The sequence below is a fragment of the Delphinus delphis genome, chromosome 1 (assembly GCF_949987515.2).
Source record: "Delphinus delphis chromosome 1, mDelDel1.2, whole genome shotgun sequence".
NCBI lineage: Eukaryota > Metazoa > Chordata > Mammalia > Artiodactyla > Delphinidae > Delphinus > Delphinus delphis.
Genome location: NC_082683.1, coordinates 116,817,228 through 116,844,445, shown reverse-complemented (window position 1 = coordinate 116,844,445; position 27,218 = coordinate 116,817,228). Strand labels below are relative to the sequence as shown.

Here is a 27,218-nt window from a genome sequence, read left to right as displayed (position 1 = left end):
AACAGAACAGCAACAAGTGTGAGGAATATGAGATGACCCCCAAACAGAGGGACTGATGGTAAGTCCCCCCCATATTGAGAAGGTGAAATGGAAATGCAGATCCAGTCAGGTCCGGCAGACGCTAGTGGGGAGGGGAGGGAGTGACAGCTGATAGGGACAGGATCTGTAACGTATCCTTTTATGAAGTACTTTCACTTGGTTTATTTGACTCGATCCCCGCACAATCCTTATTCCCATTCTATAGTTAAGGACCATAAGGCTTAGAAGAGTAAAGGGCCCTAGAGATGGGTAGAGCCAGGTCTTCTGACAATCTCACGGTTGTCCCAACCCAGATCTCGTGACTGTAAAAGACAGTTCTCTCTAGAGTGTTTATTTCATGCTTTCCAGAGCCTGCATGATGATTGTGTGGTGGGTGTCGTCATAATCCTAAGGATGAGGCATGGCTGAGAAAGGGTTCCTATAGTGCTGCCGTACCTCCACTAAGCCTTGGGACTGGGATCCTTGGCTCCTTTCTGTAGAAACACTTGGCATTTATCAAGCACTAGTCTCCTCACCCTTCCTTTAATAATTATGCTAATACGTGCCCTGTACTCACCCATAACCTCACACTGACCCCCAAAGCGAAAAGACATATAAATCCTTCACATTGGGGCTCTGGAGGACCATCAACAAAAGCCTTCCTGAAACCGGAGCCTCCTGATAGGAAGGAATCCACCCAAGCTCTCAGAGCAGGGATATGTAGGAATCTAGGCAGAGTCTCAGGGAGCAGACAGCTACGATTTACTCTCAGCACATAAAGACTGGCCAATTAAGTCACCCTGAACTACACAGCTCCTTCTTCCACTGGTCCATTCTGCATTTGACAACAGTCCTAAAACAAATATTAGTGTTAGCAGAAACCCAACCCTTGTAAAAAAAACATAACGAGACTTCTTCCCCCCTCCGACAGCATCCCAGGAACATATCCACTCCAACAAGCTCAAAGCTTGCCTGACAGGGTCATTAGTCAAATGAAGGGAACCCTTCTCTGTGCCCACAAAGGGAGCCCTAACTTCAGGGATGTAGGATGTCTTGGAGAGGAGCTGGGGAGGAGCCTTTTCCCCAGCAAGTGCCTAGGATCGTGGTTCCAGAAAGCCTGCTGTTATGTGTTTTCCTGCCTGGGGAGGCCGGCGGGGGCAAGCACTCAGAAGGAAATGTTTAGCGCTGTAGAAGCCGCAAGTGCTGCCAGTTCGCTCTCCTGGCTTTGTCTTGGGGTTTGGGTGCAGAAGCTATTCTAGAATCCGTATGAACCCTTGGGCTGAGTAAACCTTACTGACGTTTGGATCTGTCTCTCTCCTCCCAGTTTCTTTTCTCCAAATCTAACCCATCCTTTGAGACCAGATCAGATGCCATTTCCTCCAAGAAGTCTTCCCTGGTGCCCGGCTAGAGACACTCTCTGTGGCCCTCTGTTTGAGCTCCCGTTGCACTCCCAATTCAGGGGGCCTTAACACTCCCTAATTGGTGTGACTGTTATTTCTATATCTCCTGCACTGTAAGCTCCTTGAGAGCAGTCTCTCTGTCTGGCCCATTGCTTTACCTCTCACAGCACCTAGCTCAGTCCCAAGGTGGCACTCAATAAATGGTGAATGAATGAAGGAGGACAGAAGCCAGTAGTCTTGAAATTGGAATGTCAGTTTTCCAATCCCTCCATCAATCCCTTCTCCTTTCCTTTTTCAATCTAAATCTGGATTCTAGCTGAGGCAAGGACTACCGGAAGGATGACAGGGCTCATTTGTTTTTTTCCTTTAAATGATGAAAGGCTAAGGCCCCCTGAGAAATGCACAGCTTTCCAAGGTAAACAAAGAGAGCTGAACTCTGAGTGCCTCCCAGGAAATGCTAGAGTCAGCAAATTGTGTTGCGATGACCTTTTCAACTCCACATCAGAGCTGTCTGAGGTCTCTGGCTAGCAGGACACCTGACAAAGTGAACGGAGAGCCTTCTTCAGGACCCTAAGTGATGCCTGTGTTTGCACACCCTCAACCTGTTCTCTCTCTCTTTGTCTAGTTGCTCGGAGACTATGACAAAGTTAAGGCCGTGTCTGAGGGCTCGGACTGTCAGTGCAAGTGTGTAGTGCGACCCCTGGGCCGAGACGCCTGCCGAAGGGTCAACGAGGGGACCTCCAGGAAGGAAGACTTCTACACTGTGGAAACCATCACCTCAGGCTCATCCTGCAAGTGTGCCTGTGTTGCACCGCCATCCGCCCTCAATCCCTGTGAGGGAGACTTCAGGCTCCAGAAGCTTCGGGAGGCAGACAGCCGGGACTTGAAGGTAGGACCTGGTGTGGGTTGATGCCTGGGTGAGAGGGTGCTTTAGGGATCCATGCGTCTGGCAAGGCTGTTGCTGGGGATTGTAGGCCTCTGAGTAAGTGGGCCCTGTTTTAGCCTTTAAAGGAGGTCAGACCCTGGCCTGAGAGTGTTGCATGTGGACCCAAAGCTGATGATCTGACAGACTGGTCATTTGCAATTCTAACGTCTGAGGGAGATGCCTAGAGCAAAGCGTGCCCGCCTCTCTTACGGAGCCAAGGAGGCTGGGCCTGGGAGCAGCTGCCAGACCCAGCCGGCCAAAAGAACTCAGCATTCTTCTCCAGGAGAGTTACTGCCACGATTTGCTGTCAGCACAGGAGGCACCCCAAAGACACACCAGACACACAGAGAGAAGTGAGCCTTTAGTCCTCATTGCAAGGGCTGGGTGACCCAGAGAAGAAGAGGCCTGGGGCCTGCTCTAGGTCCAGTCATCAAACTTCAGTCCTGTAATTCTGGTCCGCAGGATGGGGAAGCTCAGGCCCTACCTGGGGCGGCCCAGTGGGTCAGCTGAGGGCTTCATCTCATCCTGTCCTCCCCTCTTCATCTGCAGCGTGGGGTCGTGGGACGAGCTTGGCTTGGAGTCAGACTTGGGTTCAAATCAGTGCTCTGCTACTGCTTGCTCTGTGATGCTACTCAAGTTACTCACCTGATCTGACCTCAGTCTCCTTGAGTTAAAAAGTAGGAAGAATAACATCTACCTTTGGGGGTTGTTTTGAGAATCGGTGAGATGACAGCTATTGAGTACTTGGCACAATACCTGACATATAGTTGAGGCTCAGTAGACACTATTTCCATTAATGAATGACCATGTAAAGTGCTACTGCTGTGCCGGCAGCTGGTACACACTCGGTAACTGGTCATCATTGATATTCCTTTAAGCAGAGTAGGGTTTACCAATAAGATGAGTGTCCCAGGATTCAGCCACATCACTCAGAACTACAGCTCTGCCGTGAAACAATCTCTGAACCAAAGGCACAGTTACCCAGTTATAGGACTGGATTCTTGGGGGATTCTGAAACAACAGTACGCAAAATTTTAGGAATCAGAAAATCATCACAGTACATATTAATCAGCTACCCTCCCTTGGCCTTTACCCAGGATTCAGCTGTCTTCCTCTGAGGGGGAGGAAGGAGATCTTCTAAACATGAGCATTTCATACGCTGAATTCTTCATCTCATAGAAAAGCTGTTATTGGAGGAGCAGAGGTTGCACAATAGTGTCCAACAAACTCTTCAGGGATGGTCCTTGGCAGGGAGGCTCAGTTTAAGCATCTCTCATCTGCTTCCTTAACCTGCACTCTGCATGCCCTGGATGTCACCAGCGCCTCAGCCACCTTCCTCCCAGTGGCTCTGTACTGGCCGGAAGGACAGTGTTGAAAAAACTGAGAGAGCTGGGTACCCTATGACAACTTGCCGCCTCAAAGATGGGCCACTGGGTCTCTTTTACCCCAGGGGCAGTTTTGCTTTTAGTGCTAAGGAAAAGCTTGTTGGTGTCTTCCAGGGACTTCAGCAGACAATGCATGTGAGTGTTTCAGATCACTTGTTGTGGGCCAAGTACTGTACTAGGTATCATGGGTAATCAAAGATGAAGATGACGTCGCACTACTTCCAAGGAGCTCACAGTCTAGTATGAAAGACAGACATGCATGCAACTGATGGACTTAGTAAAAGAAGTATAAACAGTTTGGTGAAGCTGTCCAGACCTCAGTTGACTTGTTCTTGTAGGATTCTCCCATTTTCTTACCCACGTATTCCAATAGACAGAGTACACCTACACCATTGGGTCTGCTTATGTGCCCACCCACACAAGTGCTGGTTTCTGAGGGCCACCTCTCAACTTCTGGCTAGTGGCTTCCCTGTCCAGCCTCCAACATGGAGATCTAAAAGGAAACGTCTCCCTCTGGACCTGTCTGCCCCAGCCTTGGACTAACGCCTGCCTTTGTTTCATAGCTCTCCACCATCATAGACATGCTGGAAGGAGCTTTCTACGGCCTGGATCTCCTGAAACTGCATTCGGTTACCACCAAACTGGTGGGGAGAGTGGACAAACTAGAGGAGGTAAGGAAGAGTCTGGGTTTCCATATCTTTCTCTTGATCAGGCCCCAAAGTGCATCAAACTTACCATACACTTTTCTTCAGAAAGCATGTACCCTGGCTGTGTTTAACCCATTATTCTTTGGAAAGAAAAAAATATACACAAAACATAAAACACTCATGCAAAATCATGCCAAATTGTGGGTGACAAAGAGAAATAGTGAAATGTAAATACCTTCCTTTTTCATAGATAAGACCCATATAACCAATGTATATCTATTTTCCCCTTGACTTCCAGGGAACTCAGAGTTAAATAAAATGTAAAGGTGCCGTAAGCATCTTACTTCCAGTTTTAAGATGGAGTCATGTCTCTTCTGGGTATATGTTTGTTAATTTCTCTTTTAAAAAATTGTTTTGGTACATGCCTCTGTGTGTGTGTGTTGGGGGGGTACTCCATCTCAAATCCATTCTAGAGAAAGAAGACATAAAAATGATTACTAATAAATAATATTCCTTCTTGCAAAACATTCAGCCACAGGAAGAATAGACTAGTCATTTAATTTTCATAGACAGAGGTACCTCATTTGTATGACTGAGTTCTAGAGAGATGCATAGCTGGAGCTATGGTTTTCAGCTGGTGTGTGATACGATGATGGGAGATAAAAGTCATTATAAACAATCATGTTGACATTGTTCTGTTGCTGTAATGCTTTCACATAGAAATAAGAAGCCATTTAGTTATCAGAAAAAGAATGATCATCATTCAGCCTGATTGGTAAGAAGCTTATGGATGTTTCTTCAACTGGCATCCAGCTCTGGAATGGATACTTGAAACAGTGACTCAAAGAGCTGCTGCTTCAAGTAGAAAACTATTTAATTTTTAGAATTTTTTTAAACATTTTTTATTGGAGTATAGTTGCCTTACAATGTTGTGTTAGTTCCTACTGTACAGCAAAGTGAATCAGCTATACGTATACATACATCCCCTCTTTTTTGGACTTCCTTCCCATTTAGGTCACCACAGAGCACTGAGTAGAGTTCCCTGTGCCATACAGTAGGTTCTCATTAGTTACCTACATTATACATAGTATCAAAAGTGTATATATGTCAATCCCCATCTCCCAATTCATCCCACCCGCTCCCCTTCCCCCTTGGTGTCCATACGTTTGTTCTCTATGTTAGAATGTTAATATAAGAGGTAAATTTAGGACTTCCCTGGTGGCGCAGTGGTTGAGAGTCTGCCTGCCGATGCAGGGGACACGGGTTTGTGCCCCGGTCCGGGAAGATCCCACATGCCGCGGAGCGGCTGGGCCCCTGAGCCATGGCCACTGAGCCTGCGCATCTGGAGCCTGTGCTCCGCAAGGGGAGAGGCCACAACAGTGAGAGGCCTGCGTACCGCCAAAAAAAAAAAAAAAAAAGAGGTAAATTTAATAAACATATTAATATATTCCTCCTGAAAAAGTGGGCTTTTGTGGGTCTCTCATGGAGGAGCTGAGGTTCCCTGATGGGTGATTCGTAGGTAGGATGAGAAAAAAGTAAGGATCTTTAGTGTGGCAGAAAGGGAACTCGCTGTACTAGGAGTCAAGACAGAGTGAATTACTCTTTGTTTGCAAGCAGCCATATCTCACTTTCTCCATCTGTGAAGTGGGAAAGGTCCCCTACCTACTTTGTACGATTGCTGAGGAGATAAAAGTTGAGCTACTCATTTTGGAAACACTTTGAAATGCTAAATAAAACAAAGCACTCAGGTTATGACCAAGGAGTGAGTGCGGGCAACTGTCCCTCTGTTGCTATGCCAAGAGAACTGGGACAAGGCTGATGAAACGCTGTGGTTTCAAGGATTGATTTCAGCACACTCCCTACACTCCTAAAAATGTTCCCAGAAAGTGAACACCAGATCCTTCTCAACCCACCCTTAGCCTTAGCTCCCCCGGTGCTGGGATGAAGTGTTTTCTGAACATGGCCATTTGCTCTGGGAGGGTTGGTAGGTCCACAGTCATGTCAGTTACGAGGTCTAATGAGCGGGGTCAGGACATTGGAGCCCAAGCTTGTAGGCAGATCAAGGTGGCCAACGGGATCATGGCAGTCCACTCTTATCACCCCAGTCTTCCTGGAGGGGCTCCCTAAGAGAATCAGGCCACTTGGCATCTCGGGTCTCTCCTTTCCTGACGTTGACAGCTGGAATGATGGGATTTGGAATGGTCAACACCATCCTACTACCAATGGACTTCACGTGGGCTTGGGATTCTTTCTGCTATTTAAAACCACCTTCTGATCCTTTCAGATGGGTTCAAAAGGAATTAAACCAAGATCCCATTGGACCTTCAAAGTTGGAAAGTGCCTGTCTTTCTCTTGGCCCCTAGAACCATCCAAATGTGCAATGCCCCTTTAAAAAAAAAAAGATTGATTTTCTACAGGAACAGGGGTGACAGCCACCCCTTCTGCCTTTACCTGACCTTGGCAGCCACATGTTTTTCATTCTGTCTGGAGAACACAGCCTGGGAAGCATAGCTCTGGGGGTAGAACACAGTGTTCACGAGGCCAAGGTCAGGCACTCAGCCTCTGAGAAGGCCAGTGGGCTGAGCTTTGTTCAAGGCCTATAATGTTTCCAGCCTCGTCTAGCAGCTGAGCCCTCCCTGCTGGCAAAGGGAAGGAGTGTGGATGAATTTGGTGCAGTGCCACTACCCAGCATGATGTATCTTCTGTGCAGTCATACAGTCACTGGGTTTTTGCCCAAACCAACCTTAGTTATATCGATGAGAGCTACCTCTTTTTCAAAACTGTGGAATGATTAGTAGCAAAAACTGGACCTTTATAATAATCATCACCATCATCCCTTATATTTGTATAGCATTTGTGGTTTTAAAGCATCCCATATACATTTCGCTTATTACTTCCTGTGAGCTGGACAGGATTTGAGACCCAAGGAAATGAGATGACTTTCCTTCAGTCCGAGTGCTAGTGAAGTATAGGCTGGAGCTCAGGCCTTCTGGTTCCTGGTTCCTCAGAGCCCTTTCTAATCAACCTCATAAGTTTCTTCAAATCATTGCTGGCCGCCCTGGGAGCATCAGTTTTTCCTAACCAGAACTTACAGCAATAGCTCTTCCAAGGGAATTTCTAGGCAGAACCATGGCCATACCCCATAAATCCTGTTAATAGGATTAAAGTTAATTTAGAGAAGGTCCCATCCAGTGAAAGCTTCCCCACACAGGCACCCCAAGATGACAGGGTGCTTTGGTGTGACAACAGATACAGATGGGTCTGGGCCCTGGGCCCACAGACCAGAGCAATGTCTCTCAGCTTCCAGTCCAGCCACTCGTCTCCTGGCTCTCGCTGGCTGACTCTGTCTGCAGTCTGCATGCAGTGAAAAGGCAGAATGTTGGGTAAATGGAAAAAACACTCCTTCTCCAGCCTGGCTCTGCAGGAGGAATGGGAGTGAAACTCTGCTCCTGGTCTTTGAATATTCTTGAATCCCAAAGAGAGCTCTTTGGAGGTCAGACCAGACAAAAGGGTCAAATTGGAGGGACATCTTGCCCAGAGTAAGATCAGTACTTGGCAGAAGAAGTAGGCACGCACATGTGTATACATTCACCTCAGCTATGTAGGAGGATGTAAGAATGGAAACTCCATTTGTAGATGAAAGAGGAAGAAAGGAGAGAGAAATGGAATCTGAACTGTTGAGAATCTCACCCCTTGGTAAAATCAGCTCTGGAAGCTCTTGTTGGTGGAGTGATTTTGGTTGAGCTTCTGTTTTAAATTGTGAAAAATAACACATGTATAGAAAAGTGCATAAACAATGACTGTACAGCTTAGCAAGTTATCATAAAGCAAATACCCATGTAACCAGCACCCAGCTCAAGAAACACCCCAAAAGCCCCCCACATGTCTTCTCCCACTCACATCCCCCCCTGAAGGGAACCTCTATCCTGGCTTTATGTTAATCATCTTCTTGCTTTTCTTTGCAGTTTCATCACCTAAGGATGCATCCCTAGATACAACAGTTTTGTCTGGTTTTGAACTTTAAATATGTAGACTCCTACAGAAGTGTGTGTCTGTGTGTGCACGTTGGGCTTCTTCCACTCAACTTAATGTTTTTAATACTCACCTATGTCATTTTTTGGCTTGTAGTTCATTCATTTTTATTCCTGTGTAGTATTCTAGTGTGAGATTATACCACAATTTATTGATCTGTTCCACTGATGGCGGATATGGGGGTTATTTTTAGTTTTGTAATTCATAGTAGCCCCAGGGGCATCCCTCTATAGGCACATCCTGTACGTGCATACATTTCTCTGTGATGTGTAAGTAGGAATGGAACTACTGGGCTGTTAGTTATGCTTATCGGCAACTTTAGGGGATACAGCCGACCTTGCACAGCCACATGTTTTCTCATCTGTGGATTCAACCAATTTGAGTTCACATGGAATTCAACGTTTATAATTACTTGGATGTGACTGTGTACACGTGTGCCTTTGTATATGTGTGGGTGTATGTCCCAGGCTCTTGAAATAGATGCATGCCTACAATTTGGTTCAACCACAGAAATTTTGGGGGGATCGAAAATATTCCCCCCCAAGTTCCAGAAAGCACCAAAAAGCACAACTTGAATTTGCTATACACCAGCAACTATTTCCATAACATTTCCATTGTATTAGGTATCATAGGTCATCTAGAGATGATTTAAAGTATACAGGAGGGTGTCTTCAGGTTTTATGCAAATCCTACACCATTCTATATAGAGGACTTGAGTGGGTTCTGGTATCTGTGGGGAGTCCTGGAACTCATCGCCTGCAGAGACCAAGGGGCGACTGTATTGCCAGGCTGTTCTCCCACGTGGTAGTACGAGTTCATGTTGCCTCCAGCAGGGTGTGAACGCGCCGCACACATTCTTACCGAAACTTGGTATTGGCAGACTTTCTAATTTTTATCAATTTGGAGCACGTATCTTAGCGGGACCCTTTCACTGTGTGCCACAAACTTAACCCCCCAAACCGCTTTCCTGTTCCCCTAGTGGAGTCCTGAAACTGCACGGGCATTCCTGTAGAACTTGTCCAAGTAGAAGTAACATCCAAGGTAGTCAGTGGTCCAAGAACCTTCTATGTGGTAGATCCAGGCTGACACTCTTCTGAAAGTGGCTGGGAAAGGAAAAGGGATGCAGGAAGGACTGGTATGTATTGGAGCTGGGGTGGGTGTAGGCACAGAATATAGGTGCCAGGAGAGATAGGAACTAGAAGTCTAGAAGGAAAATCTGTAGCTTCCAAAGGCAAAGGCAGACCCTATTCATTACATGTAGACCTGTCGTTGGCACAGATTCAGCTCAGAAGACTTTTGCTCTGAGCGCTGAATGCACCCAGAGACACAAAGACTTGTAGGCTGCCCAGGCCAAAAACTGGATTCTGATGACAGCAGGACAAGAGGCAGAGGTACAGGCCTAGTACCACGTACTGCTTCCAGGAGTAGATTTATTATCCAAGTAAAGAAAAAGACAGACAGAGGGCCAGGTCGTTAAAATAATTTATTCTAGCATCAAGGCTTTAGTTGAATTAAGTCATGCCCATAAAAATTGCAAATCTTTGTGAAGAAATGCCCTACCTCCACTTAGCTGCAGTACAACTGGCAACATTTATAATTACTTGGATGTGACTGTATACACATGTGCCTTTGTATACACGTGGGTGCATATCCCAGGCTCTTAAAATAGATGCATGCCTACAAGCTTCCCAAAGTGTGATTTCTGTTGCCCAAGTGTGTGTGTGACTCCTTTTCTCTCACACCTACCCGCCGGAGTTTGCAAACCCCATCCATGAGTACAGATGGCATCGTGGAACCTTGTGTGTCATCTGAAGCTTTTTCTTCTGATACTGTTGTGTCCAAGTGGGATTTAAAGTCTACAATGGATTTACCAGACCCAGAACTGGCCCTCTCCCCAGAATGTGCTGGCACAAGCACTACTGAGGGCTTCTGCCCCAGACGTAAGGATTTGGTGGCCTTTGTGTTTCTGGTCTGGAAGGCAAGATCAAAGGATCATTCCTGACTCTGGGGGATATATCTTTTTACCAGCTAACAGGAAAATGTAATTTTTGTCTGTGCAGGCCTGGCCATGGGTTAGGGGACCTGTCTCTTTCCACGCCTCTCCTCTCTGCCCTCCCTCCACTCACATCAAGACACCCCAAGTGCTTACTCTCTCTCCTGATCAAATCTGCACTCACAGAAGGGTTTGCTGTCAATCGTTTCACTCTCCTCCTTACTCAAGTGCAGCCTTGGAGAGGAGTGTCGCTCCCCCTGTCTGACCATAATGTCCTCATCTGTGAAAAGGGAAAGGGTTGGAGATAATATTTCTAAGATACATTTCAGCTCTAACGTTATTTAATTCGGTTTACATCTTAGTATGGGTTCAGGTCAATATATAACCTCTCCTGGGTTTTACATGTACTTCAAATCTAATCTGTCACTGTGGCGTGAAAGCTTTTCTTCTTGGCTAAAGGGATGTAAGGTGTGAGCCTCAGCCCTCCGTCCGCTGGCCTGGGAATAGCTTGCAGCTGCCGGGATGTGAGGGAGCGTGTGGTTGTACTGTGGGGTTCATCATCAGAGGCCTGGGGGCTTCTTGCTCTTTACTTTTTTGACTATCTTCCAGGCTCTGGACTTCCTGAGGACAGCCTGGGTCTAAGTCATCTTTGTTTGCCAAAGTTTAGCCCAACGTGGATGTGGACTAGATGCTCAACAGCTGTTAGGTTGGGGGAGTGACTGAACACGTCAGCTGGCCGCCCCCTGCAGCCAGGCGGGCCTGCCCTGTGGTCAGGGTTTGTGCTGTGTCCTGCCTGTCCTGTCAGCTGCGGCGCCAGCTGTTTCTAGCTGCTCTCCCCATCCAGCTGTCTTATAGGGGCTGGAGACAGCTGTCGCCTAGGGTGTCTGTCCCAGGCCACCTGGTCCTAGTTGTGTCATGGAGGGTTCTGAGGGGGGAAGGGCAGGGCGAACTATGGGAACTCCGAGCCCTCCCACCAGGTCCGATTACTCACACACTATCTCACTTCACTCCCACAAGGAACCGTGCTCCCTCTGTCCTCAGGCTTGCCGTCTGCCTCTGAGCCTTGTGCTCATCCAGCCATCTACTAGTGGGAGCGCATGCCTGCTGCATGACTTGGGGCCATGGTTTGGCTCAGCTGCAATCTTGCTTAGTCTCCTTCTACAGGAGTCTCTTTACCACACACCAGCTCTGGGTCCTTGCCTTCTTCCCTGTCCCAGCCACGCCAAACCTTAGCTCCCCTCCCCTTTTCCACCTGTGTATCTGCTACTGAGATCCCACGAGTCCGTCCCACTCCACCTTCGGCGACACGTGTCAAGCCCTGTTTTGTGTGCTGTGCCACATACATCTCTTCATTCGTTCTCCAAACCAAGCCTGGTGAGGTAGGTATCATTATTCCTTCCTCCTCGAACTGATGGGGCCTGGAGTGTTCCCATCACTTGCCTTACGTAGTTACGTAAAACCAGGTAGTGACTGTGGTGTAGGTTTCATACCTGGTCTCCAGAGCCAGCACTTTGGCCACCACACCTCGTTCCTGGTTCTGGTTGGGAAGACAAGACCACAGAGAGCTGATAGAGCTTTGCGCTCTGGTTGTCTTTCCCTCGGGTCCCAACAGTTTTGGCTTAAGCTGTGCCGTGGTCTCACCCAGGCATGCGCACACTTGTCCAATAGCTGGACAAGGTCAGGACACAGTCTGTGCCCGTGGAACAGCCTTTCTGCACATGCCCATTGCACCAGTCTGCACATCTGCTTGTGTTGTCCCTCCATATGGCTCGTTGAAGCTGTCCTCTGACCAACTGTGCTGCCCAGTGCTGACTGCCAGCTGTACCCTCAGTTCCACCTACATCCAGTTCCCCTTCTCCCAGGGACTTGCCGAGTTTGCACACTGCCTCCCCTCTGGCCCCTGTGCATCTGACTGTGGTCAGCACAGGACACCTGTGCCCAACTGGCAATGCGGGCTTGCTCTCAGTAGGTACCCTCCAATGCCCTACTACATGCCCCCAGCACGTGGCACTTGTTCTGTGAATACCTCTCAGTTCCTGAGCTCTGTCCACCCCAAGGACCGTGACACAGTTCCCAGATCTTTAATGGCCCTGACTGGCCGTATCCTGCCAACTGTGCCAGCCCTCTATCTACCTGTGCTTCTTCCCTCCTGCTTTCCCTCCTCATAGCACCAGGATCCTGGGCAGGGACCACGTGGTGTGCTCACCCCTGGCCGACAGGCACCCCTCCCACTTCCTCCAGCACGTTGCCAGTGCCATGCACAAGCCAAGTTGCACACACTGTAAATGTCACAGTTGCAGCTGTCCCAGAGGGGAAGAGCCAGAGGCATGAGGTCATGGAGTTCACCCTTCTCCCAGGACAGGATCGAGAGTGTCTTGTGTGGGCACCATCCCCGGTGCCTCCTGAGATGTACCCCATAAAAGGCCCTTGGTGTGAGGAATGCAGAGCCCCAGGGAGGAGTGGGGAGCCCTGCAAGGCCAGCACGCCTGGGGAAGAGGTGGTTGCTGCTCTGCCGCCCTGGGGGACATCGGCTGGCTTGGCCCAGCAGGCCGATGGGGTGATGCCACCACCAGCCTGGTGTTTATTCAGGTGGCTGGCGGGCTTTGCTGTTCCCATGAGGGGAATAAAGAATATTGCTTCTCCGGGGTCTCAGGGCCAGGCCTGTCTCAAACCCTCCTCTGTGGAAACTCAGAATAATAGCTCCTCACTAAAACCAGAAAGGGTACTGGCATTTCTAAATCGATGAGAGGGGAGCCTTCCAGGGACCTAGGAAAACCAAACTCTGGAGGGCAGGGGCTAAACCTGTGGGGTTGCCCCTTTGCCTCACAGCGAGTGCAAGGACCAGTGCTGACTCTTTTGAGGTGTTCAGGAATTGGGTGGGATCTTGTTTTAGGCTACTTAGGCCAAACCATTGGGTCCACCCAGAGAGGGGTCCTAGGGCCACGGCTGGGCAGTAGTTGTGGACATGCCTCAGTCTCCACCTTAGACAAGTGTCGTCGATCTTGCCGATGAGCTAGCATCTGCATCTGTCCCATCCCTCTGACTTGCTTTCCTTCATTGCACTTTTCACTAGTTGATGTTTTCTTGTTTATTTATTGTTTACTTCCCCTCATGGAGGGTGGTCTTCATCAGAACAGGATCCTCGCTGGCCTGGCTTACCCTCAGTGCCCAGGGCTGAACGCATGAGTGCATTAATGAAGAAATACTATATCGAACCCCTGAACCTTCTGGGGCTTCATTACCTGTCCCAGGATGTGAGAGTTACAGGAGAAGATGCACAGGTGCACCTCTTAGCAGGTGCTTAAAGATGTACAGAAACGCTTGAATCCCACTCGGGCACCAGGAACTTTTCCTGTCGGCCCCAGAAAGAACCTGGTTCCTGTAAAACAGTCTTCCTCACACATTTGGGCCCCCTTTCCATTAGCTTTATCCCAAGCTTCCTACATTTAAGACCGTGCTTCCCAACCTTCAGTGTGTATGCAGATTGCCTGGGCATCTTGTTAAAATGCAGATTCTGATTCAGCGGGTCTGGGTCAGGTCGGAGCTTCTGCATTTTAACAAGCTCCTGAGTGACGGAGTGATGCCTGTGCTGGTGGTCTCTTTGAGTAGCAAGGATTTATGGGAATCCAACATTTTTATATTTCTCTGTATAGGCCTATCCTATTGTATATCCTGAAACCAAACTGACAGTGTTCACTGGCCCCTGTGATGTGCTCAGTGCTGCTGGAGAGCTGACGGAGTGCCAGGAACCTCTCCTGGTGTTCTTAGTGATCCAGCAAGTGAACTGAAGAAGCAGGGGCCGAGAGGCTGGGTGCTGGCTTCAGTTCTGCCACTTTTAAAAATGATCATGGGAAAAATCACATCCTTACTCCGGGCCTCAGTTTCCTCGTTTGTGAAATGAAGGGTTAGGCTTGAGTTCTGGGGTCCATTCCAGCTGTAACAGTCTATGAAAAATAACAACCACTCAGTATGTCCCATGCACTTCCACATATAGTTTAACTCATTTAATCCCCATAACAACCCATAGGGCAAGTGCTAGTATTAACCCCATTTTACACATGGGCAAAACGAAGCACAGGGAGCTTAAGTAATTTGCCCGAGATAACAGATCTAGCGGTAGCACCATTGAGATGTAAACCAGACAGTTTCCTCCAGAATCCACGCTCTTAACCACTGTATTTGGCTGACCCTGATAACACTTATCAGGAATGACTGCACCCCAGTAAAACCACTTATTCCGGGTATTCGTGAAACAAGACCTCTTCTCAAGGGCTTCAGCTCTCATAGTTGATTCTGTGCAATTTAGAGAGGTTGGCTTGGCCTTAGCCCCACAGACACATTGAGCCTTTCCAGTGCTCAAAATCTGGCGTGCACTGAAGTGCTGTAAGAATAGCATGGCCAGTGGTCTAGAGCCTGGTTAGTTATAACAATCACGTCGTGGGCTCCTTTGGGCAGCCCACGTAGGGCCACTGGAGCCACAGTGTCTGGGTGTCACCATCTGCCTACACACCCCCTAACTCTGAGCCACCGTGGCTTCCCTCTGGGACATGAGTAGCATCTTACCAGGCTGCAGACCGTGCCCGGCAACGTCTGAGCTTTTGCACTTCTCATGTCTGTCTGTCAAAGAAAGATGAAAAGTAAATGCATCTTCTATTCTTCCACGGTTACTTCCTCTGTCACCCTCATAAACGGGGCTCAAAGGAGAACATCACATTTAAAAATTCAGATGCTCATGGGACCCTTAGAATGGGGGCCAACGCTGGACAATGTTAGATCTCAGTGCGGTAAACGTCTCTAAGAATAACTAGAGGAGAAAGGCTACCTCTAAGCCTGTTGACAGCTGTCCAAGATTCAAATCCCAGTCAGCTTCATCTTCTCCAGGGTGCTGCTTCCCATGCCTGTAGTCCACTCCGTCCCTTTGAACCCATGTTGGGCACTTACAGAACCTGACATGGTTGGTCATCTTCTTCCTGCAGTGTGGACCCTGTCTCCCCCATCACAGCTGTCCTCCCACCGCACCTGCCTCCGTCCCAGGACAAGAACCCCAGGGGAATTAGAGGCTTTCTTTCTGCCATACTGTACCCTAGACACACAGGAGGTACTCACCAGTGTTGGTTGACTGAAATGTAGCTTTAGTCCTTTCTGGTATGAACTACGTCTGGAACATGCCTAATTTGCCAAGCCATTTAGGGAAACTTTTTATGTGTGAATAGGAAAGTTTAAAGCCAGCCTATCAAATTCCTATATAGATGATACTTTTAAGGTGCTGGGGAGCCATAAAAAGAGAGTGAAACATTGCCATTTGCAGCAACATGGATGGGCCTAGAGAATATCATACTAAGTGAAGTAAATCAGACAGGGAAAGATACATATGATATCATATCACTTATCTGTATAATCTAAAAAAAAATACAAAGGAATCTATATAGAAAACAGAAACAGACTCACAGACATAGTAAACAAACTTACGTTTACCCAAGGGGCAAGGGAGGGGGATAAATTAGGAATACAGGATTAACAGAGGCAAACTACTATACATGAGGTAGATAAGCAATAAGGATTTACTGTACAGCACAGGGAACTATATTCAATATCTTGTAATAACCTATAATGGAAAAGAATCTGAAAAATGTATACGTGTGGGCTTCCCTGGTGGCGCAGTGGTTGAGAGTCCGCCTGCCGATGCAGGGACACGGGTTCGTGCCCCGGTCCGGGAAGATTCCACATGCCGCAGAGCAGCTGGGCCCGTGAGCCATGGCCGCTGGGCCTGCGTGTCCAGATGCTGTGCTCCACAATGGGAGAGGCCACAACAGTGAGAGGCCCGCGTACCGCAAAAACAAACAAACAAACAAAAACAATAGTATACGTGTGTATATATATATATGTATAACTGAATCACTTTGCTGTAGACCTGAAACTAGCACAATATTGTAAATCAACTATATCTCAATTGAAAAAAAGACTTCTAAAAAGTGCTGGGGAGGGCTTCCCTGGTGGCGCAGTGGTTGAGAGTTCGCCTGCCGATGCAGGGGACGTGGGCTTGTGCCCCGGTCTGGGAAGATCCCACATGCCCTGGAGCGGCTGGGCTCGTGAGCCATGGCCGCTGGGCCTGTGCGTCCGGAGCCTGTGCTCTGCAATGGGAGAGGCCACAGCAGCGAGAGGCCCACGTACCGCAAAAAAAAAAAAAAAAAAAAAAAAAAAAAAAAAAGTGATGGGGAATAGTTTGTGCTCATTAGAAGAGCATACTATGTAAATTTCTTTGGCCACCTCTTTTAAAATTGCTCAGAAAATCTTTCATTAACTGAGCCACTGGTTCACGTGTGTAGAGGTGCAAGCGGATGGAATTTTTCTGTAATGTTACTCGTCACTGGATAAGAGCGTACTGTGAACCAAGGGTGGATAAATAACAGGTGTCCCAGTAGCCCAGGGACATGGCAGTGTTATCATTAGGAAAGCTGTGGTGGTATTGGGAAGCATTTCCAGCAGAGGATGTACCGGAGCCAAGCTGCCCTGGAAATGCCGCCTGGGACTGAGCTCGGTCCTCAGCACAGGGCCGGACACACTCGAGGGCCCCAGTTGTTTCTGGCTGATTTCTCAGCCTGTCTGTTGAGTCTCTGTGCTCTAAGCAGAAGCTGGCTGCCAGCTCCCTCCTGTTTGTCTTCAAAGCACTTTAAAGGACTCTCTTTTTAAAATTTTCTCTCTTCTTAGGAAGTTTCTAAAAACCTCACCAAGGAAAATGAACAAATCGAAAAGGACGTGAAAGAAATTCGAGCTGAGATGAACAAGCGAGGCAAAGAGAACAGCTCCAGTAATGTCCTAGACAGCATGCCGGACATCCGCTCGGCCCTGCAGAGGGACACGGCTGCAGCCTACACCCACCCCGAGGTACAACCCAGCCTCCAGGGGCTCTGACCACAGACCCCCAGAAAGCATACTCCCAGCACCTCCCACGTGCATAGCGCTTGCAGGCTTCAGTCCTTCCACGGGCATGCTCTCGGTTCATCTACACAACAGTTCTGTAAGTCTGATGCGGCAGGGGTTGACCCCATTGTACTTAATTAACGTTGAAGCCCAGAGAGGTTCAGTGAGTACTGAAGCCAGGACTCAAATCTGGGTCTTTCGAGTTTCAGGCCCCATTTCTATTATACTCCATCCTGCCTCTTGGAGTACTATGTCTTTCATCATCATACCATGTGGTCTTCACCACAGCTCTGGAAGGCAGGCTGGGGCAGAGATCCATGTCCTCACTTTGCAGATGAGAAAACAGATCCAGGAATACTCACAGTCTCCCCTGCTCAGCTGGGAAGTGGTGACGGGGGTCTCACACCTCTATCTCTTCCCCCTCAGTATTGTCCGGAACACAGAGTCACCTGTGCCATGAAATGAAGCACTATCTAAGGTGACTTGAGTGATGCCAAGGGACCTATTTGCTTAAAAATACCTCCTCATTTGATACCTATTTCTTTTGGCTCTAGTTACCAAGTGATGTGTACGTGCTAATATTCAATAGTTACGTGTGTTATTTTATTTAATGTATTGGACTATCTTGTAAATTGATGACTGAAAAACAGGAGCTAACCCCCCAAAGTGGAAGAGGAAACGGGTAAATTCTGGCCTCAGGACTTGAAGAGTGTGGGTGCTATTAGCAAGGCAGGTCTGGATGAAGCGTCGTAAGAGGGGTCCCTGGCAACCACGGGATAGCAGCAGTTAAGAGGGGTTTTGCTCACTTTTACTGGGCCAAGGATTGGTGGTGGACGGCAGAGCGTGGATTCCAGGTGAACCATTGAGGGATCCCCTCAGCCTGGGGCAGGCGGGCAGGGTGTGGGTGAAGCAGGGCCTGGGACACGGACTGTCAGAGCCCCTGAGCTGTCGTATGTGCTGTGACATTGAAAGGGGCTGGGAACCATTGCTGTGAAGGATTCTGTTGCCTGGGTCATTAAGAATTGGGGTAAGAAAGGAAGTAAGACTGACCAGGCATGTGGGCTTGGAACTCTTGAGCAAAGAAACTCCCCAAAGTGATGCCAAGCAGACAGCAGCTTTGGTTTTGGGGAACCTTGGGCTCATGTGTTCCGAAGGCAGGAGAGCAGGCAGATTAGGACTTTGGAGGCAAGAAGCCCTGAAGAGAGTATGGTGCCTGCACCCTGCCCCATTTGTAACTCAAAATAAAACCAATTCCAACCCAGAAAATAAGTACAAGGAAGGCCAGTTTTCTGGCTTAGCCCATGATGACTACTTTGACAGGGTTTTTTGGGAAATATCGTATTCCCTCAAAAATTATTTTTATTCTCATTTTTGGGTGTCCCCGACGTGCCAGCTACTGAGTGTGTGTTTAGTCTGCTTGGTGGGTCATCCCTGAGCAGGTCTGAGTTTGTCAACCAAAGAGCCAGAAGACATTTGGGCTGGAAGGGAAATTGGAGGCACCCTCGCATCACACCTGGGGCCCTGCGGCTCCCATCGCAGCCCGTGTGGCATCCTCTGCTGGCCCAGCAGCCCAGCAGAGTTAGGCGCTTCCTGTGCTCTCCGGCTTCCAATTTCCCAGGCGGCTGAGCTTGAGAATTCCATCTGTTGTCTCGATGACACGTTATGTGGTATGTTCAGGAACCCAGCTCAGATTTTCCTGAAGGCAAATCAACCACACCAAACTCTTTTTCTCCTTGCTCAGCAAAACTGTCTGCCTCCCGAGATCCCCATTCACACACTGCGGAAGTTAGCACAGTCCACCCAAACCAGGGCGGGTGTGGGCAGAGCCAGGGCCAGGGTGGCACTGGAAAGGGAGAAGTGGTGAAGGAGGCAAGGCTAGCCTCTCCCTTTGCATCCGTCTGTCTCTTTAGTGAACCCCGTGCTGAAAAAGGGGGTGAGTGGGGTGTCTGGGTTTGGCTGTTCTCTTCAGGGTTCTTACAGATGATGTCAGGGTTTCTTGGAACGGTGCACGGCACCTTGCTGGAGGCCTCTTTCCAGGAAGGTCCTTGCCTGGAGGGTTGGCAGGGGGCTCTGGGGGGTGGGTTGGGAGTGGAGAGGGCAGGGTGGGATTGGGAAAACTGGGACACCAGCAGTTGAAGTCATACAACAGTTTAACAGAGAGAAGAAAGCAAAGCTTGCGGGGGCCACTGCCTCCCAGTGCAGCCAGCGAATCCAGGGAAATTATATGTTCTCTGGCAGAGGCTGTCCATGGTCTTGCACCATCTTCTTGGCTGGGAGAAGGAACTGCAGTTCCCGCTCGTCCCTAAGAGCTTGGATTAAAGACAGTTCCTGGGGTTTGCCACGAAGAAATGACAGCTTGCTTTTGCAATGCAGAGGGAAACCAGAGTCTAGCAATTAGATGGCCCGCGGCGTCTGAGTCAAGGGCTGGGGCCTCTCGTCAGCCTCCCAGGCAGCTCTTTCCTATGGGAAATGAGGGATCCCCAAGTCTGCTGGGCACTAGCCAGACCATGGCCCTCAGGACTTGGGGATGTGGACAAGTTTTTGGATGGCCAATGAGTTAGTCCTGTGGTCACAGCTGAGGACAATGTGGCTTTAATGTAAGGTAGAGCACAGGCTCTGAAGCAGGCAGCCCTGGGCCTATTTAATAGCCGAATGACTTCATAAGTGCCCCTCTCAGCCACTTAATCGACTGACCTTCAACCAAGTTGCTAAATGACTCTGAGCCTCTCCTTCCTCATCTGTAAAATGTGGATGATAATATCTACCGTGCCCCATTATTTTAAGGGTTGAAAATAATATAAAGGGACATGTCTGGCCCTAATAGGTGCTCTGTAAAACGTCATCAGCACCAGCTGAGTATTCCCTGCACTTCTGATGGAGGTCACCTCACCAGCAAAGAACAGGAAGTGAGAGAGGGGCAGGTAGCAGGAGTAGGGGCTGCCCGGGGCACAAATCTGCCTGTTTCTTCTGGGCAGCGCTCTGGCCCCAGTCAGGGGAGGCTGGCAGAAAGAGTTCCCTGTCTTCCAGGAGTCGGTCAGCTCAGGGGAGCAAGGAACACATATTCAGGAACTTCCGTGTCTGCCGTGCCATCTGGATAAACTCTCTTGTCACGGGAAAACCAGTACAGACTTGGGGTGTGGTTGGCAATGAGGACTCCAGGTTTTCTCCAGGCCAGATTTTAAAGGTCAAAACAAGAGCCTGATTTGCTTCTTCCTGTGCAAAGTGAGAAAGTTGGCCGTGATAGCTGGATCCCTGCCAGCTAATGTTCAGTGAACCTGAAGGTCCTGCTCTGCCCCTCAGGACCCTGGGCCTCAAGGGACAGAGGTTTTGTTTCCAAGTGGACTCTGCTCTCTGGGTGGATTTCACCAAGGATTTAAGGGAGCTCGCCCACCTCCTCATGGTGAAAAGGGGGAGCTTTCATGGCTTAGATGGCTACAGGGAGCAAGCCCTTCATCATTCAGCCATTGGATACCTCCTGAGAGCAGTGCTGGGCCACTCCCACTTAGGTCGCTGCGTGCTTTACTAATTTACTAATGCTTTACTGCCCCTCAGGAGCTGGACCCCCTGTCCAGTGGCTCTGACTTTCAGCACAGCTAGCTCACAGGCCCAGTGCCCAAGGCCCTCTGCTTTCAAAGGTGGGCGATTGTGATCCTTTGGGTGACGGGACATGACTAGATGGACCAAGGAAGGACCCAGAGACTCTGCCACACTGTGGACACAAGAACTCAGTCCCCAGGCAGCAGCTCCGTGGAGGACAGGGTGGTCCTTCAATGTGACCAGAACCGTCACAGAGGACTTCTGTGGCACCATCAATATGCCCAGGTCATTGGCTACCTACTTTAAAGCATCATTTGATTTGACAAAAATCCCAGTGCTAGTCACAAATGTAGATGGTTGCTTGGGATTTGTTATGATTCAGAAATTCAATTTAACAGGCATTTACTCAGGGGAATTAAAGATGAACAAGAGGTGGTCTCTGCTCTTCCAGTTGCTCCGTCAACAGAGGCAACATCCTTAAATAATGCCTGTGGAAGGCAGGCTGAGAAAGGTGATACAATAGAAGTACAGACTTGTATCCATTAGGAGTTGTGTTCGGCTTTGAGTAAGAGACCGAAATACAGTGCATTAAACAATAGAGCAGTTGGTTGTTCTTTCATGTAGAAGAGCTCTGGAGGCAGGTGGCCCAGGGCTGATATAGTCAGCTGCAAGATGTCATTAGTGATGTCCATGCTCAAAATCCCCTCATGATCACAAGATGACTGCTCAGCTCCAGCCATCCTGTCCATATTCTCCTGGCCAGAGAAATGAGGAAGAGTGCAAAAGATGCCTTCCAGCTGAGTCAGCCCCGAGTCTTAAGAAACTTCTCCAAAAGCTCTTCCCACCAACTTCTACTTATACCCTACCAACCAGAACTTAGTCCCATGACCACTCCCACAAAACCAGTTTCTCATTAAGTCAGGAGCAAGGAGACAGGGGATTTGGGTAGTCACTTGGAAGTCTGTGCCACAAAGTGCAAAGTGATGATTGGGAAAGAAAGATTAATTCTGAATGAAAAGGTCTGGGAGTATTTCCTTGGGGTCCTGAGATTTTAGCCAGGCCTTGAAAAATGGGTTGATTTCAAGAAATAGCTATATGGGTGTGGGGGGTGGGGGGAAGAGAATGGCCTTCCAGACAGAGAAAACAGTCTGAGCAAAGACCCAGAAGCTCAGGAGAGCCAAGAAGTTCAGGAGTCAACCAAGCGCCTGGAGTACCGGGGGTGTCGGTGCTGGAGGGTGGAGCAAAAGAGAGAAGAATGCTGAGCTGGGTCAAGTCGATTTGAGTTCTCAGTGCCAGGCCAAGGACTTCGGACTTTGTTCTGGATTCGTTAGGGAGGGCTTGGGGCAGTTTGTTCTAACAGCATAAGTAAAAGCAGTCATGATTCATCCTGAGGTATGCAGCTTGGTCCTCAGCCTTCATGTCCCAGCCACATGGACCTCACTAGGAACAACTGATACCAGATCTAAGTCACCCAGCATCCCCAGACCAGAGCTGAGAGGACAACTGCACTCTCTGAGAAGTATAGCATGGAGGTTAGAGACAGAGTCTGGAGCCAGACTGCCTGGGTTCAAATCCTGCCTCTACCACTTCCCTGCTGTGGCCCCTTGGGCAATTTACATAACCTCTCTGTGCCTCAATTTCCCAATCTGTAAATGGAAATGATTAAAACTGGTTCCTACCTCAGAGGGCTGATGAGGAGATGAACAATGCCTGGGTCTTAGGAAGTGCTTTTAGGATTAGCTGTTGTTATTAGTATGGCCTTGGCTCCAGCATTGTCTCTGCCTGACCACTGCCCCTCTGACCAGTGACCTGACCTTCCTTTGTGTCCCCTCTGAGGAGCAGTATGAAGAGAGGTTTCTGCAGGAAGAAACCGTGTCCCAGCAGATCAACTCCATCAAGCTCCTGCAGACGCGGCCACTGGCTCCACCAGAGGTGGTGAAGCCTCAGCGGCCCCTGCAGAGGCAGGTCCACCTGAGGGGCCGGCCGGCCTCCAAGCCCACCGTCATTCGGGGCATCACCTACTACAAAGCGAAGGACCCTGAGGAGGAGAATGACATCGAAGAGCATCGTGAGTTGGGGTCAGCCAGGGCCGCCCCCCCCCAGAGGCAGGGCAAGGGACAGAGTCACCACTTGGACCCTGTGGAGGTGCACTTCCCGTGAGGCACACACCCTTTTTGCAGTTTGATTACTACTGTGGCCCCGCAGAGCCAGCTCGGTTACCTGAGAATTCCCTGCAGTTACAAACCATCCAGAATTCTTATGGCCTTTCCTCACAACTTGCTGAGCGCCCTGGGGCAAGTCACTTGCCTTCTCTGGGCTTGCAGAGGACCACAAGGCAGAACATGGCTGAGCCAGAAGGGACTTCAGTGCCCTGGAGTCCAGCCCTCCCCATTCGCAGATGAGGACCCTGAGGCATAGAGGCGAATGACTCACTCACAGCCACACAGTGGGCTTCTCCCACCTGTTCCTTCTCCAGGGACCCTGGGCTTCCTGACCGAGACTCCAGCACATGCTGGACCCCTTTTATCTCTGTCCCTCTTATTTTTTCACAGAAAACAGATATTCCCTTTCACCTCATCTTTATCTTGTTTCCCTAATACTTCCTTCTCCTGTGCTCCTCCCTGCCACCGGCCCCTCCTTTTTCTTCTGTCTCTCCCTGCCCAGCACCCCAGGAGGCCCCACTCTTCCTCTGTCTCCACTCTGCCAGAGCGAATGCCAGTTCCTCCCATCAGGTCCTGCTCAGCGGCCTCCTGACTCATGTACCTGCTCTGCCTCGCCCTCCTTACAGTTTCTGCTCACCCAGTCGCTGGCATAATCATTTTCCCATTTTTAACTGTTCGTAGCCTTTTAAAATTATTAATTTCTGGGAGTTCCCTGGTGGTCTAGTGGTTAGGATTCGGCGCTTTCACTGCCATGGCCCGGGTTCAGTCCCTGGTCCGGGAACTGAGATCCCACAAGCTGTGCAGCATGGCCAACATAAATAAATAAATAATTGGTTTGTGGGGTTTTCATATTCTGGAACAGGTCCTCTGTCAGTCATACATACTGCAGATATTTTCTTCCTGCCCGTGGCTTGTATTTTCAGTTCCTTAATGGTGTTTCTGATGAGCAGATAAAATCCAATTGACCAATTATGTCTTTTGTGGTTAGACCTCTTTGTGTCCTTCCTAAGAAATCTCTGCCTCTCATATTCCTTCTCTGCTCCAAACCCTGCAGACTGCCCCATTTCACTTGGAATAAAAACTGAAGTCCAGGGGCTTCCCTGGTGGCGCAGAGGTTGAGAGTCCGCCTGCCGATGCAGGGGACACGGGTTCGTGCCCCGGTCCGGGAAGATTCCACATGCCGCAGAACAGCTGGGCCCGTGAGCCATGGCTGCTGGGCCTGCGCGTCCGGAGCCTGTGCTCCGCATCGGGAGAGGCCACGGCAGTGAGAGGCCCACGTACCACAAAAACAAACAAACAAACAAACAAAAAACTGAAGTCCAAACACAACAGCCAAACGCCACATGACTTGGCTCCCGTGTTCTCTCTGACCTCTGTCCACCTCACTGCTCCTCAGCCTCGGCAGACATGTTCTGGCCCCAGGGCCTTTGCACTGCTGCTATTCCCCCCTAGTATACTCTTCCCCTGATAGCTGCTTGGCTAACTCCCTCGCTCCTTCAAGCCTCTGCTCATCTCTCCATCCCACCGAGTCCCATCTTGACTGCTTTATCCATTACTGCAAGTTTCTCTTCCCTTCCCTTCTCCTCACCCTACTAGACTTTTTTTCATAGCACCTTCAAATGTACAATCTGTGTATTGTTTGGTGTCTCCGCCACTAGATAGAAGCTTTGCGAGGGCAGGATCTTTTTCTTGCTCATTGTTCTTGTGGCATGCTCCATAGATACCTACTGAATGAATGACTAACTTCCTCCCAGGTTTCGTAGCCCGTGGCTGTGCGTCCTCTAGGTGGCCCGTGGGTCGCAGGTGGAGGATAGCGGTAGACTATTCAGAGAGACCCTCGAGGAAATGCTTCCATCTGTGCTCCTTTTCACCTGCTTCGTCTAAATCTCACCTGGGCTCTATCTCTAAATCAGGGCATCATGTTGAGGAAAGAAACCCTCATTAATCTGCCACATACCACATGCCCCCAGTTCCTCTCCCCCGGTCACAAATGCACCTGTGTTTGTTTCCCAGAAGACGAGTTTTTCAGCGGTGAACACGGAATGGATTTGCTGATTGAAGATCAGCTTCTGAGACACAACCACCTGCTGACCGGTGCCACCCGGAGGCCAGTAGCCACCCGTCACAATGCTGCTGTGACAACTGATGCTGGCGCTCAGACCACAGCCCTGCTTTCTGCACAGCCGCAGGCCTCGACCTCAGCTGCCAGCATCCCTGACCCTACTCTCTCTGCCTCAGTTGAAAAATTCTCAACACCACTCCAGACCACCTCAGTGTTTCCCGAACCCACAGGGGAGGCATTCCTTAAACCTTTTACTCAGGTACCAGCCACGACCGTGGCCCACACAGCCACCCAACGACCTCCAGCCTCAGCGCCTCCATCAGTGGCTCCCGAGGATGCATTTGTAGAGGCTACGCACACAGCCCCGGTGCCTCCCCCGCCCGTCAGGACAGACTCACTGGGGAAAGATGCCACTGCTGGGCAGGGCACAGCCCCCCTTAGCCCCACCCTGAGCCCCGAGGAAGAAGATGACATACGGAATGTCATAGGTGAGTTCATTCTACCTGGCTTGGGTCTCCTGCTCAAGTGAAGGGCAGAGCCTGGAAATGGCTTGAAAGGAGAGGGAGGATTCAGATGGTCCAGCTGCTTAATAAAGAAAGGCAAGTGGAGTTAGGCCTTGGCCGATGATCGATTTTAACATGTAGGGTCTATGTATTCAAAATGTGCTGGTGATAAGAGTGGGAAACTCCTTTCTAAAATATAAGTAAACTGGGGCTTCCCTGGTGGCGCAGTGGTTGAGAGTCCGCCTGCCGATGCAGGGGACACGGGTTCGTGTCCCGGTCCGGGAAGATCCCACATGCCGCGGAGCAGCTGGGCCCATGAGCTGTGGCCGCTGAGCCTGCGCGTCCAGAGCCTGTGGTCCACAGCGGGAGAGGCCACAATAGTGAGAGGCCCGCGTACCGCAAAAAAAAAAAAAAAAAAATTAATTAAATTAAATATAAGTAAATTAATGGAGCCAAGATCTCAGCTTCATTAATAAATTTTATAAACATTTGTCAAGTGCTGGTGTACTAGGCTTTGTGATGGGTATTGGGTATTTGGTTATTTAATGATGGCTAAGTTTTCTGCAGTATGTTTACCAGGCCATGAACTAACAATAGATTCTTATGTGGGCAGAGGGATCCCAGAATAATAAGAATGGGAACAGGGGAATAACCAGTGCAGTGGGCCCCAGGGGAAAATCTCATGAGCTCTCAGCCTTAGAAAGCATGGAAACACTGTAGCATCATGTGATAAATGCTGTAACAGAGGAATGGAGAAACAGAGACATGAAAGAGGGAGCAGCAGCTTGGCCTGGCTGCTAAGAAGGCTGGGGAAGCTTTTCTAAGGAAGTATCCTTTGAACTGGGTTTGGAAGGATGAATAGGAGTTTTCTTTTTTATTTATTTATTTATTTATTTATGGCTGTGTTGGGTCTTCGTTTCTGTGTGAGGGCTTTCTCTAGTCGTGGTGAGCAGGGGCCACTCTTCATTGCAGTGCGTGGGCCTCTCACAGTCGCGGCCTCTCTTGTTGCGGAGCACAGGCTCCAGACGCGCAGGCTCGGTAGCTGTGGCTCACGGGCCCAGTTGCTCCACGGCATGTGGGATCCTCCCAGACCAGGGCTCGAACCCGTGTCCCCTGCATTGGCAGGCAGATTCTCAACCACTGCGCCACCAGGGAAGCCCAAACAGGAGTTTTCTAAGTAGAGAAGTCTTCTGACTATTAGGTCTAAAGGAGCAGGGTATGTTCCAGAAGCACAGAGAATACAGCCCTGTTCTGTGCCTGGGAGCTCCATGTCCACAAGATGACTCTGAGAACAGTAAACTGTGAGAGTGTGTGTGTGTGATGTCGGGGGGCAGCGGGGAGGGGGGGCAAGGAACAACTAGAAAAGGAAATGAGACCTGGCTACATATGTCTCTTCCAACAAGAACTAAACCACACATTCATCACGTCACCATCCATAGTGATTGAGAAATAACACTACTGAATAATAATTTCATTAAAAATATACTTGATTTGACGGAAGACGTGATTTGCCTTATACCTGTCTTGCCCTTCTTCCCATTTTCTGCTCCCTTGGCAGCCTCTTTCCTAATTCCTCCTCAGAATAAGGTGTCAGCTGTGCCAGACAGATGGCGGAAGGAGCACCAGCCAGGAG

At 49.4% G+C, this 27,218-nt stretch overlaps 1 protein-coding gene across 2 annotated transcripts in view; it reads left to right on the top strand.

The window, feature by feature from the left end:
* OLFML2B (olfactomedin like 2B) overlaps positions 1–27,218 on the top strand; it is a 41,248-nt gene that overhangs the window by 846 nt on the left and 13,184 nt on the right. Inside the window, exons 2-6 of one of the 2 annotated variants that reach the window (XM_060033192.1) lie at positions 2,044–2,307; positions 4,292–4,399; positions 17,109–17,285; positions 22,701–22,926; positions 25,034–25,570. In XM_060033192.1, the coding sequence (XP_059889175.1) occupies positions 2,044–2,307; positions 4,292–4,399; positions 17,109–17,285; positions 22,701–22,926; positions 25,034–25,570 (1,312 nt within the window). Of the gene's footprint in view, positions 1–2,043; positions 2,308–4,291; positions 4,400–17,108; positions 17,286–22,694; positions 22,927–25,033; positions 25,571–27,218 lie in introns of both variants that reach the window. The other variant, XM_060033183.1, reaches the window with a different exon arrangement.